General features: G+C 28.4%; 1 protein-coding gene across 1 annotated transcript in view; it reads left to right on the top strand.

The window, feature by feature from the left end:
- LOC107452961 (cell adhesion molecule Dscam1) overlaps positions 1-17,847 on the top strand; it is a 92,958-nt gene extending 75,111 nt beyond the window's left edge. The window contains exons 17-27 of the mRNA XM_043045027.3: positions 1,050-1,284; positions 1,395-1,493; positions 3,623-3,808; positions 7,647-7,940; positions 8,786-8,953; positions 9,944-10,173; positions 11,276-11,339; positions 12,845-12,950; positions 14,548-14,660; positions 15,663-15,771; positions 17,639-17,847. Of these exons, the coding sequence (XP_042900961.2) occupies positions 1,050-1,284; positions 1,395-1,493; positions 3,623-3,808; positions 7,647-7,940; positions 8,786-8,953; positions 9,944-10,173; positions 11,276-11,339; positions 12,845-12,950; positions 14,548-14,660; positions 15,663-15,733 (1,566 nt within the window). The 3' untranslated portion in view covers positions 15,734-15,771; positions 17,639-17,847. The remainder of the gene's footprint in view (positions 1-1,049; positions 1,285-1,394; positions 1,494-3,622; positions 3,809-7,646; positions 7,941-8,785; positions 8,954-9,943; positions 10,174-11,275; positions 11,340-12,844; positions 12,951-14,547; positions 14,661-15,662; positions 15,772-17,638) is intronic.
- Positions 17,848-18,945: the final 1,098 nt, after the last annotated feature.

Genomic DNA, 18,945 nt, shown 5'->3' with positions numbered 1-18,945 from the left:
TTAAAGATCTAGGAATTTTGAATACCCCCCCAATTATCAAAATTCAATCTCCTATGCATCGAGCTCCTACTACAAATTCCACTGTTAAAATCCATTTATTCTCGTCTTGATCTCACATTAAATCAGAAACATTTTCAGATGAATAACTTGAACTCAAATAAAAGTCCTATCAGTGCACTACCCATACATACATTTTATGCGTGACTACTGCTATCTGTGTATTTGTATATTGTTATTCTGTGACTTTTGTTATGTCACCTCAGTGTACATATATATGCATATACATCTGTTTCTAACAAGTCGAAATGACAAATGGGTAAACAATAATAACACAAATTACGTTAGCTGACAGAGAGGCTTTTGTGTTTAAGTGATATTTTTCAAAGGAGAGTGAATATTTTTTCCTGATATTATTCAAAATTAAAATGAAACTACAGTCGTTATTCAGAGATTTAGTTTCATAGTGAACTGAACATGCCTTTATCTCGCAGTAGCAAATTTATTCGCGAGGAAGATATTTAGAGTTTGGTACAAAGAAAATATGGATGGAGTTTTAAAATTGGGAATAAATTGATAACTTGCATTATTAATATCTACAAAACCGGTATATTTATCATCTACATGTATAAATTTAAGAGCACGTCAGTTAAAACATTTCCTGTTACCAAGTTTAAATAGTTTTAAGAACGTTTTTGAATAGATCTTTTTTAAACTGAAATGTGAAAGGATGACAAAAATTTTATAATATGTGATGAAAAATTAAAAATTAACTCTAAAATAAACGAACTATAAATAATTAAACTACTTATTACTAAGAACTAAAATACTTATAAAGTATTGAATTTCATCATGGTTTTTTTCGACTTCTGCGATAGCAAGTTAAGATAACTTGGAAGGAATTATAATTTGGACACTAATTTGAATGAACTTCTAGACGAGTGAATTGACTCAACTCTTACGTGACAAATATTTTCCACTGACTTTAAATAGACTCTCATCTATTCAAAGGTTTTAACAAAAAGTATTACTGTAAATTTTTTAATCTACAGGTTCCCGTGGAAACTGGGAAAAGCAGCATGGATGGATTTTATGTTGGCTACAAGAATTCGAGAAATCCAGAACCTTATACTTTTAAACCAACGAGCTATCAACAGGGTCATTTACACCATTTTGCAATTACAGATTTAAACCGTAATTTAGAATACAGTATAGTAGTTCAAGCTTATAACAGTCGAGGAGCCGGGCCTCCCTCAGAAGAAGTGTATGTACGAACATTAGAATTCGGTAAGTTTTTATAAATTACCTTCTTGACATGTATGCAGTATGCATTGATTTCAAAACATTTTCCCTTAAATTTTTACCAATATTAGTAAATAAAATCAAATGATTTTTAGATAGGCCAAGTGCCCCAATATTACGTACTTACTTTGCGACCTCTAGAACTTTGAAGTTGTCTTGGGACCCCAGGATTCATCATAATGCACCGGTTTCAGGTACGTTGAATAAGTAAAGTAACTTTCTGTGACATAAAAATATTAATTGCGTAATACCATAAAAATTTCGTTTGGTTGAAAATATAAAGCGTGCTGAAATGTTATGATATTGAGCAATTTACTCTAAAAATAAGGTACTTAAAAAATAAGGAAATGAAATCACTAAAAAATGTTTATACCATTTGAGAGAAGATTAGAAGTTTAGAAGGTTTAAACAAAATATTTGATTCATACAAAATTATACATATGATGTGGTCCAAAAATACTTCTTCTTCTTCTCATTGGCACGACAGCTCAGGATGGGCCATGGCTTTCTCAACAAGCCTATGCCAAGACATTCTTCCTTTAGCCAAGGTTCTCCAGTTTATTATCTTTAAGAATTGTAGGTCCTTTTCAAGGCAGTCAAAAAATCTTAGGTTTGGTCGTCCTCTTTTTCTTGTACCTGTTGGCCTGGCACTGAAAACTTTTTTGGTTGTCCTGCTATCCTCCATTCTTATAATGTGGCCTGCCCATTTAATCCTTTGAATTTTGATAAATTTAATGACATCAGATTCTTTATATGCTTCGTAAAGTTCCGTGCTTGATCTTCTAATACCATAAAAATTTTGCTTGGTTGAAAATATAAAGCGCGCTAAAATGTTATGACATTGAGCAATTCACTTTATTGTCAAGTACTTAAAAAATAAGGAAAGGAAATCACTTAAAATATGTTTTAACCATTTAAGAGTAGATTAGAAGTTTAGACGGCTTAAACAAAATATTTTATTCATACAAAATTTTACATATGCAGTGGTCCAAAAATACTGGTTAACTTTAAAAAACAGTATTATAAAAATTTATAAATATTTTTAAAGCATACAAGGATATCAATAATAATAATAATAATAACATGGACGAATAATGATGCAATACTAAGAAAATAGTTTCAAAAACAAAGAATTCAAAAAGAGAAGTATTACGTCCTATTTTCTTTTACTTTCAGATCAAAATAGTAAAAGTTTGATTAGACAGTATTAGCTGTTTACTTAGGAGGAAAAAAAATCATTTATCATTTTTAATTCTTTGGTTATTTAATGCCTTTTTCCCGGAACTTGTAAAACGAGCCTTTATAAGTTGTAAGACAAATAGCAAGAAGTCAATTGTATATTTATAAATTAATAAAATATTAATCACGAAATAAACGTTTATTTGAAACAACTGGAAAGATACTAACTACAACAAGATGGCTTAAATGATATAAGTCGAAAACACCAGTTTTATTTTATTAAATAGTCATGGATTTCGACGAAGTATTAATTTTGCTTTTGACTCAATATTTTCACTCCCTTTCGGTGAAAGTTTATTTTCGTAAAATTCCAATTTGCCTTCATACAAAACAATGGGATAATTAATTGCCCTAGTTTGCCGAATAAAGAATCATTAGTTAATGTATTATCACTCAATTTGCAAGTCGTAAGTTTATTGCTTTGAAGTACAAATTTAAATTTTGTGGTATTTGATTGACAAGGAAGGGAATGTTAAATAATCATCTGTAATTTCATTTATCATTATAAAGTATTCAAGTTTATGTATTATATGAGGAACACGATTAAATGTATTTTTAAGGCATGCTTAGATTAAATATTTCTTACACCAATATTTTCTAAAACAATTATTGGCACATATATGAAATTTTTAAATTAGCATACATCATGCTGTTTAAAAGAGCATTTATTTTTTAAACCCGAGTAATTGTCAGTAAAAATGTATAAAAATAATGTATACTAAGCTACACAATTTCTTATCAAAATAGAAATTATAATTGTCTTTTTTTATTTTACTAAGGATACTAATTATTATTATTATTATTATTTTGCATTTAAAAAAACTAGAGCAAATGATGAAAAAGATCTCGATTTTTATTTCTTAAAATGCGTTTGTTTTTTTTAGCATTATAAAGATCAGCAAATACTTATTTTATTTTAAAATTTTATCTAGATTTGAGTATTATGTCTAGATTTGACTTTTGAACACTCATTCCATTAAAAATTTTTGCTTGGATTTCGTTAACTTCAAATGGTAATATATTTTAGGTTATATGTTACCATTTATTGTATATTATATTACCATATTACTGTAAAATATTTTAGGTTATATATTACACTACAAAATGGATGGTCAGGAATGGTCAGAAACACATTTAACAGGCGAAAAATCATCCTATACTCTTCATGATTTACAATGTGGAACAAGTTATTCTTTTTATCTCGTTGCTTTCAATAGCGCTGGTAGTGGGAATAATAGTGATATTATGTCAGCAAAAACAGACGGTGGTCGTAAGTATAAAATATTATTTTGTATTTCAATTTGATACTCATTAAAAATTTCGTATTTTATTTAAAAGTTTCATTTGAAATATATGATTGTGTTGACAGAATTTTATACAAATGATTTTCCACTTGAGTCACATGTTTCATAGCTCCCTTTTATTTTAGTGGGTCGGGAAGTCATTTGTATATATTTTTTTATATTTCTAATTTAAATATGCAGTGTAAAAAATTCCGAAAAAAATACGATAAAAAAATATCGCAACTAAGGGTGCCGGTACTTTTTACAGTAAAATTCATTTTTACCGGAACATGATACAGAACAAAAACTTAGATATATCGTGATTTTTATAGCAATAAATTACAATAAAATATCTGAATTACCATAAAATATCTGAATTACTATAAAATACCTGAATTAACATAAAATACCTGAATTAACATAAAATACCTGAATTACCATAAAATACCTGAATTACCATAAATTACCTGAATTACCATAAATTAACTGAATTACCATAAAATACCTTATTAAATTAATATAACAGTTAAATTTCTGTTATAATATTTTGGGGTGAAAATGAATTCTATAACAAAATGGATTTTATACGGTTTAAATGAATTTTATGCGGATTTTTTTAATTGAAAAATACTAAAAATTTGAAATTAAAAAATTCGAGGTAGTGAGTTATGGAAGTTTAGGTAAAAAATTTTTTTCATCGAGATATCACGATCACAAATGTTCATTGAACGCTTTTCTAGAGAAACTATTTAAAGTCCTGAATGTTTCGTTTTTAGATTCACAGGTTAAAAATTTCATTAAAAATTCGAATTTTACTCGTTGAGGAAACATCTTTCGAAAAGCACACACAGAAAAAAAATTACTTGTATAATTCATTTGGAATATTATTTGAAGTATTCATTCATAATAGAGTGCAATTGAATTTTGGTTCCTCGTCAACTTCAGTGATTGCTGCTTAGTGGTATGTTGAACTAAGGTTTGCCTTATGTTGGACAGAAATACAGCTGAGCCGCCTCTCACCAAGCTCGTTCAAGGCTAAATGCATTGCTAATTTTCCCGATTGCTAATTTTCTCCCCAGCATCCGTATGTTCTAACTATATTTTTGATATAATTGAAATATTGTTCGACAATGAAAATTTTAGTTTCTCGATGGTTCATATCAATGGAATTTAAGTGCAACCATGCCGAGAGTGATTGAATTAGAATTTGTACCTATGTTGACTGTTGAATTCACTTAACACTAGACTGAAATTTAGTCTATCTATATTGCCCAAAAGCAGTCAAAATGACTGAATTATAAAAGTGTAAATAATGTGTAAAGAAATTTGCTTAAAACTAATTTTTAATGTTTTTATATTATTTACAGTTATATAACAAGTTATTAGTAAATATTAACACTAAAAAAATTATATGTTGTACAAAATTCTAAGAAATTGTGTCATTATATACATCATTGTTCCTCGAATTGAAATTAAAAGCAGTCAAAATGATTTCCTTAGGCAATCTAGTGTTAATAAAAACAAATAAAATGATAGCTGCGAATAAATTTAACGTATTACCCTCACGTGGCCGCTGAGGTTCAGGGGAGAGAGGTGTGCTCAGGTTCGAATCCTAGCGGTGGCTGGTTGTTAAAAATTCTGTTTACCAGTTCACCCTGATCACGGGGCTGAGCCGGGTGCTCAGTGTTAGATATAAATATCCTCAGTAATAGACGGATCCTGGTATCGAATTCCTATGCCGTCGGACTAACAATGGAAAGTTTTCGGGGTTTTCCTCTCCATGTAAAGTATATTTCGGTTCGTTAAAACGAAAATTTTTCCTCAAAGGTTAATCGGTCTCAGAACTTAATCCGTGAGATCCGTCATCCAAGACGTCTGGTTGGGCTTCGAAATTACAAGGCTACGGAGTTAAACATTGATAGCTGTAAACTGAGAATAACTGCCGGATATAAAACAGAAATAAGGGATACACGCATTATGAAATTAAAAAAAAATAAAATAAATTATAACCCTCGCGTACGAACAACACTTGCACTTCACATTTTCTTTAGCATTATGCTTCCCTAATTCAATAACATTTCAATGAATATTGCAATGATGTAAAAAGAAAAGGACAGAGTACATTTTTGAATCATATTTAAATATACCTTGTAAATATTTTGAGAATATTCTCAAAACATTTAAATGAAATGTGCAGTATAATAATAAAGAAATGACCGATAATATTGCTAATATCTAACACAAAACAGAAACTTTCAATAAATTGCCTAATTCTTATTTTCTCTCATTTTTGTTATATATAAATTTTAAGAAGATAAGAACAAAATACTTTCTTAATATAATATAAAAAGTAATTCCTGAAACTATAAATAACTGGAATCGCGGAGAACTGATTTGTCTTTAAATCCTTAAATCGAATAAAAAAAAAACTTCACTCGCAATACATCACTTAAGCTTATTTCGAATATCGTAGAACAGAAACTAGGTTATAAAATAAAAGGAGTTTCATATTATATTCTCTTATTCTTATCTCGATTCTGAGAAAAGAACAATTCTCGTCTGAGTCACTTATGGGATTTGTACTGGGATTTAGTACTGAAGAAAGAGGATGATTTGGATATAAAGAAATATATTACTATCGTTTATCAATGTCTTCACAGGATGTAGCTAAAAAGTATGGAAGCATCCATTACTCTTATATTTTTATATGGAACGAAAAATCGGAAATCGTACGCTCTCCCGAGATGTAAAATCTATTATAAAAAGAATTTGTATGTCAAAAAAAAAGAGAGGAAAATATACCTTTAGGCTCATTCTCAGCCCCTAGCTAAAATAAAAGAAATGGGTTTCTTGAAAAATAATCGAGTATCATAAGTACAAGCTCCCAAACTTTCATAACGAATCTCTAAATTTGTTCTATTAAAGCGTATTTTATATTGAGTTATAACACAATCTTAGCGGGACATTATAATTGAATTTAGTAAAATTAATTTTAATGGAATCCTTCGCAGCGTTTGAATTGATCTTTAATTTTTTTTTCTACGAATAAAAACCCGTACCTTTTTCAGCTCATATTAACATTAAACTAAGCATCTCAACACTGTGAAAATTTCCAGATAAAATTACAGTAAAAAGTACTGTAACTTAATTCCGAACTTTCAGATCAGGGAGCAGTTTTTTTTTACCGTAAATTTCATTTTTACCTTAACATGTTATGCTGCAAAAACGTTGATATTCATTAATCTTTGCAGTAATAATTACCGTAAAATCACTGAATTACTCTAATAAAAAAACCAATGCAGTAAAAATTTAGGCAAAAATGGATTTCAAGGTGAAGTTGGTTTTACGGGGGATTCAACCTAATTTGCTGGAATCTTTGAAGATGCTTATTTGGTACAGTGCTGAATAAATACCCATGTCAAAAAAGTGTATACTTTTTTATGAAATTACAATGAAACAAATTTTATTGCACCTTAAATTGGCGAGGACGATCTTAAAGTAAGATATTATGGTCTGGAATATTTGAAAATGCTTATTTGGTGCTTTACTGAATAAACACTCATGTGAAATATGTAAAAAAAAATTTGAAATTACAAGGAAACAAAATTTTATTGCACCTTAAAGTAACAAGAAAAATGTTAAAGTAAGATATTAAGGTCCATACAAGGTAAGCCTAAGAAATTAGGAAAGGGTAGATAATAGACAATACATTTAATAATTTACTTTTCAACCATTTTTTATCACAAGTCCTGAGTTATTTCAACATTTTTTTTGACTTATATAAAAATAAACTTTTTAAAAACATTTCAATCATCTTTTTTGCAGCACCTAGAGCACCTGACAAACGTCTCATGCTCTCGGTAAACTCGACCTCAGTAAATATTAATTTAAACAGTTGGCATAACGGAGGTTGTCCAATCAGTGTTTTCATAATCCAGTACAAGCCGAATGGTCTGCAAGAATGGACTTTAGTTAGCAACAATATTATCCCGGAGCAAGGGAATATCACAATAACTGATTTGAGTCCTGGTTCTTGGTACTCAATGCTGATAACTGCGAAAAACGATGCCGGTTCAACTGATGCAGAGTATATTTTTGCTACTTTAACACCGTCAGGAGGTAAATATTATTTAAATTGCTCATATATAGACAGTTTTCACATTCTACACTGAGAAAAAAAGTACCGTCAAAACATCAGAATATTATGTTGAAATTTTCTGTATTTCTGGCACTATGGGAACACCAGTAATTTTTACCGAAGTTCTTTGGTAATGATTTTGGTAAAATTCTTTTATCTGTTATAAAATTTGGCAGATATGGTAAATTTTGCTAGTTTTATTATACTGCCTTAGAACATGGCATAGAGCCGACCAGCCTGTGTAGGGAGCTATCCTTGCACCAGAAAGGTCCTGGGTTCGAATACAGGACAAGGCATGGATGTTTCTTTCTCTCTGTGTGTGTTCTATGTCTTTTCTATTTTGTGTGTGAATGTGTGTGAATGAGACCCGCCCTATAAGCGGGTTGTGGTTGTGTGAATGGCGTTGCAGAAGTCGAATTCCTGACCATAGATGGCGCCACTGAAAGACATGAGCAATCGTAACCCCACTGCCTAAACAGGCATACGAAGAAAAAAAACATGGCATAGAAACCATTTATTCAGTTAAATTTATTTTCCAGTTTTGTATTTTTTGCTACATGTATAGCAATAAGATCCAAAGTTTGTGAAACCAGAATTTCTTGTTAACTATTACCATATGAGTAGAACAACTATCAAATGTAATATTTTAATACCTTATATTTTAGTTTTATAAAAAATAATTATATTTTTTTTAACCAGAAATGTCAATACCATACAGTACGGTTATTTTGCCAGAATTTTTTTCTCTCCGTGTTAGCTTATACTTTATGTTCAATGATTGAAATATATTTGAAGAAGTAAATGTTTTTAATTTTGAATTTAATAGAATATCCTCCAAGGCCTTCAAAAGTAAGTGATATTAGTGGATCACTTTATCGTCACTTGACAATAACGGCTCCAGTGTTAAGTTCAATTATAGTTCTGATGGTGGTTCTCTGCGCGGTGTGTTTCATTACGAGACGACGCTCATCAGATAATGCAAGAAATTTAAATGGTTGGTAAAATTTTCTATACCATTACTTATTTAAAACCAGTTTATTCCTTGTCTAGAAAGTAACAATATCTTATAGAAAGTAAAAAAATCAAGTAATATTTTTAAAAGAAAATTAATGGAAAATTTATAGCTTACTATTTAAAAAAATATAGTCTTTTAAATTTTCCTAATCATTTGAATATATTTTTTTAAATTTTATATTTCCAGAAGCTTCTTTTATTCTATTGGTTAGAGAAATTCAAGATTTTCATAAAAAATTACTATAATGTCCATTTACATTCATTGTTATAAAATAATATTTTATTTCTTCTAATATCCTTAACTTATTTAATCGCATTAACCTTCTTCACCTTTGACTTACCTATTGCACATGACGATTAGAATGTGTTTAAATAAATCCCGAGCTTCTTAAAAATGTATCATCTGCATATTCCCTATTATCTATTTTCGGTAAGTACACTGTTAGAAATTACGAATCAAATTATGGAATAAAGTACAGGCAATTTAGGTGCAGCATCCGTAAAATCTAATTTTTCTGTAAAATATTGTACCGTATTTTTTACAGTAATATTTATTTAATTAGAGTGATTTAGCAATTTCACGATAACTTACTGTAAAAATTACGGTTTACCATAAACCTTTTTTTCCGTAACATGTTCCGGTAAAAATGGATTTTACGGCAAATAGTACCAGTACTCTAAGTGTCGGCACCTTTTACTTGAATTCATTCCGGAATTTTTACAGTGTAATTACCTATTTCATGAATATTTTTAAAAGCCTATTTTTACGGTCATACGAGGCTCATAAATGTGTGAGAGTACGTAGGAGATATTGAAATGCAGTTCTTTTCCTTTGACGTTTTTACTCAATTTAAATATTTGGAAAAAAAAATATTTTTTACCGGAATTAGATCCGGAATTGTTTACAGTGTTTTTGTTGAACATACACAAATATTAACATGCAATAATACGTATTTTGTGTGCTTTTTAGCTGATGGAGAAAATCGAGATCCCATCAAATCTGAAAATTTTCCCTTGTCTGTAACTTACGATGTTACACATGAGCCAACTTATTTACCAACTCCATACGCTTCTAGTCGGGGCACAGGAGGCAACAGAAAACATTGTATTCTTCCAGGAAATGATAATGAACAAAATGTTGGAACGCTTGGGAGCATAAGAAGTAGCTTCAATTATAGTTCTTCACATCAAATCCGTCGAGTAAGTTTATCAATTTTCAGAATTTCGCGCGAATGTCTGAAAACTTCAAGGGCAAATTTTATTTTCATTATTTTCCTTTTCTTAACAGATTAATCTGAATGCGAAACAAATTTCAGTTTATTTATAAAAGAAATTAAAAATCTAATTTAATTGATCTTATTTTTTTAAAGTGCTTTCATTTTATCACTGAAAGGTTTTCCTTTGCTTGTTTTCTTTAGTTACTTGAACCACAACAATTTACAAATGACATTAGCACAATACGATAAAAATTGAAGAAAAAAGTAAATAATTCATAAATTTAAAGTAACTGGATAAGAAATGAATTTCCTACTACGAATGGTAGGGCTAGAGAAATAATTAAGAAATATAACTGTTGTTAGAAACTAAAAAAAGGACTTAAACCTCGGTTTGAAACTTTGAGCAGCGCCAAATAAATGTTCGAAAAAGATCATGAAAAAACTAGGAAAAAACAACTACAATAACGTCAAATTCTTTTGAACAAATGAATGTGCAATTATGATCATTTTTAAGAAAATGATGTAATGACGGTGACATAACTTATTTTAGTAGTATTTTTCGTGTTTAAGGACCTCTATGGCATAATCTAATGGACTTACAATTAAAAATTTAGAATGACTGCTCTTCAGACCTTATTTCAGTGTTTGTATAGCAGTGTGAGTATTATACATATTAAAAAGCTATATTAATTGCAAAAAACTTAATTTTACTTCTGTTAAATTAATTTAACAATTTTTCGATACCATTTTTATGTTCGAAGAATCTGCATGAATATTAAGTATTGATTTTTGACATCGTTTTCTTTGCTTGTTCTCATTTACAATATCAAAAAATTAAAAAAAAAATATATTCGAGTTTAAAATGAAGCGAAAAAAAAACGTTCTCTTTAAATTGATATTTTCTTCGAAGAATAAGGGATTCAATTTCAGAGCACTGTTGACGGTAGCTAAAATTAGTCTAATGAATAACTGTTGACTTTGATATTTCATTGAAAAAAATAAACCATAAAAGTATTTCTGACATTTTAATGAATAGATTGTTTATCCGTTTCAAATTACAAAACAAGCTTATCTTGCAATTTTAGGCTGAAAAAGCTGAATGTGTTTACGAATCTCCAATGATATACATTTCAGGATACAGACAAACAGGTAAAGAATATTTAATTTGAATTTTTGCTGTATGTATTGTGTAACAAAATCTGAAAGAAAATAATAATTTTTATTATAAAAAAATTCTATAACTATTTAAAAGTATACCTAGATATTGATAATAATCTTCAGGCAGAAACTTCATGAAGACAACTTTATAAAACACACTAAGCTAACAAAAATTGTATATATTTTTAAAAACAATTGGGAGAATCGTATTGATTTTTGATTAATTGCTGTTTACATCCCGCCTCAAATTTTTTATTAATATTTCTTCTTATATAGTATTTGGCAAATTTAGCGTATGCTATTGCGCTCCATGTAAAACTTGCAATGACGGTGTGATGATAATATATGAGGTTTTCCTTCAACAATATAAAATTGTTTCCAGAATTTTCTTGAAGAATCTTCAACTTTTTAAGTAAGACATAATATCTTCAAAAATATTTGGTATTGCTTGATGAGTTGAAAAGTGTTATACTTAAATGACCGTTCCAAATGTTTATGTTTAATGTTTCTCATATGAAAATATTATGGATTAAATAAAGTGTAAACATTCATTAATGTGATAATTTTATTCAGAGGAGTAATTTGAATTGTATACATATCTGTTCTTTGGACTTCGCAGCTACTATATTTAGATGTTCAGTTTAAGATAAAAGTAATAAAATCTTTTATTTCAAAATTTTATAAAGTTCATCAATCTGATTGCTGACTAATTAAATTGTTTGAGTAAGACATTATTTCACTATCATAGTTTTTGGTGCAACATTTTGTTAAAGTAAAAGAAATAGCGCATGAAACATTTTAATAAAGTGTTGGTGGTGTCGTCGTGTGCAGTGAAGATTAGATATTCCCATGGGTTGAAAGCCCATAGGCAGCAATCTCGGTGATCTTGTTCGAAGGGAGTCGTTCTACGTCAAATGGAGAGAATTCCCAAAGGGGAGCCAGGGGGCATGAAATTGCAGGTCAGTCTAAGACGTGGAAAGGAGTTAGTGGCGTATCAGGGCAATTGTTACAAGGTCGAAAAATTCTTACTCCACCTTTGTTGATTTTCATGCCCCTGAAATGTCCGGATCTTAAACTGGCAATGGTTTTTATAAGATATCTTTTGGCATTGATTTTGTCTATGTGTGAGTCTTTTTTAATAAAGTGTTAAAAAATAGAAATGAATCTGATAGTTTTCAAACAACTACTTCCTTATCATTGAATAAGTTCATATTTCCTTTCATTTGTTTTTCATTTTTTTTATTACTTTACAAATTATGTGTCAAGATACAGTGTAAGAACAATTTTTAGCTGATTTCTGAGATTTTAGTAGCGTACTTTGATCTTATTAGAGAAGCAAACTTAATTTTACGTAGTTTATAGAGTTTAAAAACTTTACAATAATCTATGTTAAACATAGAAGTCCTTTATAGTAAATTTAACTTTGAATTACATTTCACAATAATATTTCTTTTTTCAAAATAATAGCGTTAAAGAAAATTTAACTATTTTTGCAGGTATAGAAATGCAAACTCTAAGAGAGCATCCTATTTATGAAGAACCAGATAGAGCAAGATTAAAAGTTCACAACACAGCAAGACTTTGGAGAGAATCGGGTGATGGGTAAATAAACATCACTTTTAGCTAAATCAGGATATAAATTAAAATTGTTTATCTAATGATTGATTTCGATGTTCACACAGTGAATTAAACACACCTAGATATTGAGTTAAAAAATGCATACAAACACATTAACTAATTTTCTCATTAATTAACCAAGCCCAAATTTTTCTATGTAAATAGATTTTAAGGATTTAAAATAGTATGTAAGAAAGTTTCCTTGATATGAGGATAGTTAAATTCGTAAATATTTAAGCCAAATATGACTTCACTTAATTGGAAACGAAAAGCAAAGGTAGTTTTTTTCAATTTATAATATTCAAATGATAGTTTATGTTCTTGTGTATACTTAAAAACATACACTAAATTTTTACAACGAACTAATTTTTTTTTAAACATGTATGCATCTTTAATTAAAATTTTATCAATACAAAGCATACAAATATAAAAACTTTTAAATCCAGATACAAGTTTAAATTTTTTTTAAAATTTCCAAATTAAAAACGTTTCTATTTATTTTGTAAAAAAAATATGAATAAAATTTTGCGGTTCAATTATAACCCTGCATATTGTCTACTTTATTAACAGCGGTGAAGATGAAAATATTTTTCATACTGTTATAAAAGTTTAATTTGCTTCGAAATTATTGATATTAATTAGGAGACAATTTATGTTGCGCAAATAAAAATGTTAAAGTGGCAAACGAATAGTAAAATAGCAAGTACTGTGGTATAGGACAATTTTGAGATCAGGTTCTTGTCTATAACATTATAACTACAGTTTCGCTATATTTACTTACTTATTTGAGCTTCATGCAATGTTTATTACGTCATTAGACACACACAGGAAAAAAATATTGTATAAAATACCAGAATGTAGTAAAAGTTATCGTATTTTTGGGTCTATGGGTTCATCAAAAGGCTCGGTAATTTTTACTGAAGTGCTTTCGTAATGAGTTTGGTAAAATTAACAATAAATTATAATTTTATAATATGTGATAAAATTTTGTGATTGTGGTCATTTTATCATGATACCATAGAGCATGGCATAAAAACCATTTATGCGGTCAACATTTTTTTTAATTTTTGTATTGACTGGAAAACATTACCATATAAAGGAAAGATTTACATCATTAAAATACTGTACAGTTTGATTTTTGATGTTAGAATTATTTTTTTAATTCTAACAATACATTTCCTGCATAAAATCTTAGTTTTTTCAAATCAATCTTAAAATAAATTTTTCAAAAATATTTTATATCTAACATGGCCATTTTTACTAGCATAATAATTCTAAAACTGTTTCCTTCCTTGTTGTCTCCTTTTTTTAATCAAACAAGTATTTCTTGTGCTTTATGCGGTTTATTCATTATACAATAAGAATCTCAACAAGAATACAGTAACAGAAAAATCGCTAATTTTTTTTCGATAAAATGGATTCTGAAATTATTGCATCACTAAAATAAAATCAATTTATTTTTTTAAATCGTTTTAAAATTAAGTTTGCCAATTTTTTATTATGCATGTTATTCGTATTATTGCATATATTATATTTATTTCTTTGAAAATAATAGTAAAACTGTTTTACTCTTTTGTTCTAGGGACTCAAGCTCAGGTTCCGAAGGCGCTGAGTTATTATATACCCTTCAATCACGAAATGATCAAGTGATCTGTGAAGAAGCAAGAGAGTCAGAAACAGAATGTGATAGACTGTGTATGTAAACCATAAGCATAAAATCTGGGTCACATATGTACTAATCAGTATATTTGCTTCATTACAGTGTACATCCACCTACCCATTTTTTCGTATCAAACATTTCACGTAGCAAAATGTTCACTATTTTAAAATTTTTGGATTTCTGGGTCAATAGCGTATGTTGATGACTGAAATGTTACTGTGATTTTTGGATTTCTGTGCTAACTTGCTATCTAAATTTTATTGTTTCAAACCTAGATACTTTGTCAAACCTACATAGCTTCTACCTTTCAATAAGGAAATGTATAGGCACATAAAGGGACTAACTACAAACAATATTGGCTTTGCATCGAATATTTTTTTTTACTTAATCAAGTACCTATAGTGGCGTTTTATGTTAGTCATGAGCTGCAAAAAATTACGGATCAAATTATGAAAGCACCTGCACTAGTAATTTTAATCGTAAAATTTTATGAAACAAATGATCTGATAAACCGTAATATTTACTCTAAAATCACTGAATCACTGTAATTAAATAAATGTTATAGAAAAAAGTAAGATAGGTAATTTTATAATAAAACTGAATTTTATGTTTAAATGGATGTTTTGTGTGTTGCACTCAGGTTAGTAGAACATTTTAACCGTGATTCAGTAAGGAATTTTTTCAGTGTGTTGGCTGCATTTGAAATTTTTTTTCGACACTTGTATTAAAATATAATTTTATCAGCTTTTAAATGTTTAGAATTTTTTGAAAATGCAAATGCAGCTGCATATTTTAAAAGCTCTGTTGAAATTCTACAAAAAAGGAATTTTATCTTCTCATTAGAAAAATGGAAATTACTTTGCAATTCTTTCTGATATGTATACAACGCACTTCATCATGAGCTTTAGCAATTAAACACTAAATAAAAATATCCTTATTAATATGAATGATTTTAAGAAAATGATAGAATTATTCTATTTAATATATATTCATAAAAACATGTAGTTTATTTTCTTATACTACTTATTTTTTTACAGGGAAAACATATGAAGCCACTTGTTACGAAAGCAATAAAAGGTGGTCCGTAGAGCATACAGCTCTTGCATAAACAAATGATAAAATTTAGACTGATTTCATTTGGAAGAGGTAATGTTACTGGTATTATTGTAAATATGAGACACAACAAAACGCTTTTAAAAATTAAAGAAATATATATTTATGTTATTTTACCACATAATATGCTTAAAATAGTAATTTTAAGAATTTTTTTCATAGTTAGTTTACTGTTATATTCACGAAAATTATTGATATCAGGTTCACTGATGTATATATTTTAATAATAATGCACTAGGTAATAATTGAAAGGACTATTTAAGCAAATAATGTTTAATATATTTAAAGCTTTTCGTTTGCTGTGAATGAGCAGCAGTAGCTTTTAAGTGAAAAATATATAGCTTGTAATGATGCTAATTCATTCAGAGGAAAAACATGCCTCTTTAATAAAATAATTGAAATAAAAAAAATCATTACTTCAAAGTGTCTTATTACAATTCATAAACCATTTAAAATATTTTTAAAATTTTCTTGGTGTTCACTATAAATACTCTATTTAGGATTTATTCATATTTTAATTATGGGGGAATATTAACTAAACATAAATACCCCATATCAACCAATGAATAAATTGCAACACGTCATCTTATTTTTCACTTAATTATGAAAAAAATAGTGACCAAACCTAAAATATACCCGTGTAAACCTGTGTATAAACTATATCCTATTCAAGTAGAAAGTTACACTAGATGATCATCTAACTATTTGGAAAGAAAAATTCACAGCTTGATGTTAAAAATAAACTACAAAAGTAATCTCATTATTCACTTAATTTTAGAAAAATAGTGACCGAACCAAAAATATCCTCGTGTCAACTTACGTATGAACTATATCCTATTTAAGTAAGAAGTTACACTATATAATCATCTAATTATTTGGAAAGAAAAATTCACAGTTTGATGTTAAAAAAAGGTATAAGGTGTTATCTTATTTTTCTCTTAATTGTAAAATAATAGTGATCGAACCTGAAATACCTCCTCTTATCCTTAGCTTGTCAATATTAAAATCTAAATATTCATAATATAATAAATCTAAATGTTTGTTAAGAAGAAATCGCAGATTGATATTCAAAACAAACTACGACATACAATCGCATTTTTCACTTCCAAAAATATATTTACTGTGTTAATTGGAGGACTTTAAAAAAAAAGCCGACCAAAACATTCAAATAACCATAAGGAAGATGATATTAAAACTGTTAAGTGTGAAGAAAAGCGTTTATTGACTGTTTTTTTTCTTCATAATACGGATAAACAATCAGAATTCCATCCGCACCAGTTAGGCCCACCTTATAAAGCCATTTTGCTCCATGTAACAGGGTATATATTGTCCATATTGAGAAGGCTAATCTCGCAATCTCATGACCGGGTAAATAGGAGTTCAAATCCCAGCGTTACATTCAAACCTATGTGCATTTCATTTCTTCTATACATGAGGTATTTCCAGAATCCAGGTCTATTAGAGTAAAACTATCATTCACGCATAAATGACCCAGCATCCACAGAGCTCTAATGTCCCGTTAAGTTTTAGAAACTATGCTAGTTGTAAATGGTTACAAACACGAGTAGTTTTGTAACCACGGTAACAGTTCTAGTAGTTTGTGACTGTACCAGTTCTAAACTGTTTCCAACCCGTATAGGTAAAAAATATTTTCAACCATAAATTTTAATCTGATGGACAGACTGCTGCCGGAAATTTTATTGTAATTTTAGAATGAAAATTCCAACAGAGTGTAGCTTTAAAACAAAAAAAAATCTATTTTGCATGAAACTAACTTCATATTTGTTTATATAAACTCAAACATTTATCAATATTTATCAAATATTTAGTTTGAAATGTGTTTTATTACATATTACAATTACCTTCATATTTAAATTATAATAATTTTTTTCCATTTTAGGAAATGGGAAGTCTGATATGGGAGCTTATTAATTTCCTCTTCAAAAGTTTTCTTCCTCGAAATCTTGATTTTATCAGCCAAATATGCAGATGTATTGGATTAATGCATGATTACGTCTGTGAGGCATTAATTAAAATTCCAGTGGAAGTAATCATGTTGAATTTGTGATATTCTGTACAAAAGGATTTTAATAAATGTTACAAAATTTATATTGAGTTTCATAACTGTATGAAGCCAAAATGTTGTTGAAAATTATTGACATTTTAATTTACTGTAAGGTATTAAATTTAAATATCTAGGTTTACATTTCGTTTTTGAATTCTGAAGCTTTACTGCACTAATTAATCAGTATCAATCAGTAATTAAATAAAAGAGGAGTCTGAATTTCAATAACTAAACTTTTGTTTAAACTATGCCAGTTTATGCATTATAATTTATCATAATAAACTATATACGATGTTACATTATAATTAAACAAAAAATACAATTTTCGAATATTTTTTGACGGTTTTGACAATTTTCGAATCTTTTATTTTCGGATCTTTATTTCTAGTTTTAATGAAATACGAGTTTTGCAAATATTAAATATATTTCGTTATTGTTATTTTCGCTATTAAAAGTATCATTTATTATATTTTCTTGTACTTATGACAAAATGAAGTATTCAAATACCAGAAATTCTATTATCATTTAGTTAAAAATGCTTAAATGCTTAAATAGTTAAAAATGCTAAACTGAAAAGTAAATTTTACCGATTGAATGATTTTTATGCCATGCTCTAAAACTCATGAGAAAGTTACCGAAGTTTTCCACCTTTGACAAATTTTTCTCCTATTTCGCCAAATAAAGCCCTTTTTTGTTAATTTTACAAAAATCATTGCCAAAGTGCTTCAGGATAAATTGCCGTGTTCCCCTATAGTCCGAAAAACGCTAAATTTTAACATACTTTGGCAATTTTACCCCACTTTTTGCTCAGTGGTTTTGTTAAATTTCGAATGATTAACACCCAATAATACAAATATGTATCTTTTATTTGCAGATTGTATAAAAAATGTCGAATTTTATAAAAATTTTGAATTTATACTTTGTGATTAAATTTTTAAATTAATCTAATAGCACTATATATAAAACATTATTAGTCAAAAGTTTCTGAAAGTTTGAGGTCAAGTCTGAAGTTTAAAGTTGGCTACAAAATGTCTAAGCAAAATGCAGTATAAATTTAATTAAGGTAAAAATTATTTTATGTGTTTAAAAAAAAATGACAGGTTACATCTTTATTGGAAAAAAAATTAAATATGCATTTCACA

Source organism: Parasteatoda tepidariorum, chromosome 10, assembly GCF_982258835.1.
Source record: "Parasteatoda tepidariorum strain Cologne lab strain chromosome 10, Ptep-v5.0, whole genome shotgun sequence".
NCBI classification, from domain to species: domain Eukaryota; kingdom Metazoa; phylum Arthropoda; class Arachnida; order Araneae; family Theridiidae; genus Parasteatoda; species Parasteatoda tepidariorum.
This window is presented reverse-complemented; position numbering and strand designations above follow the sequence as displayed.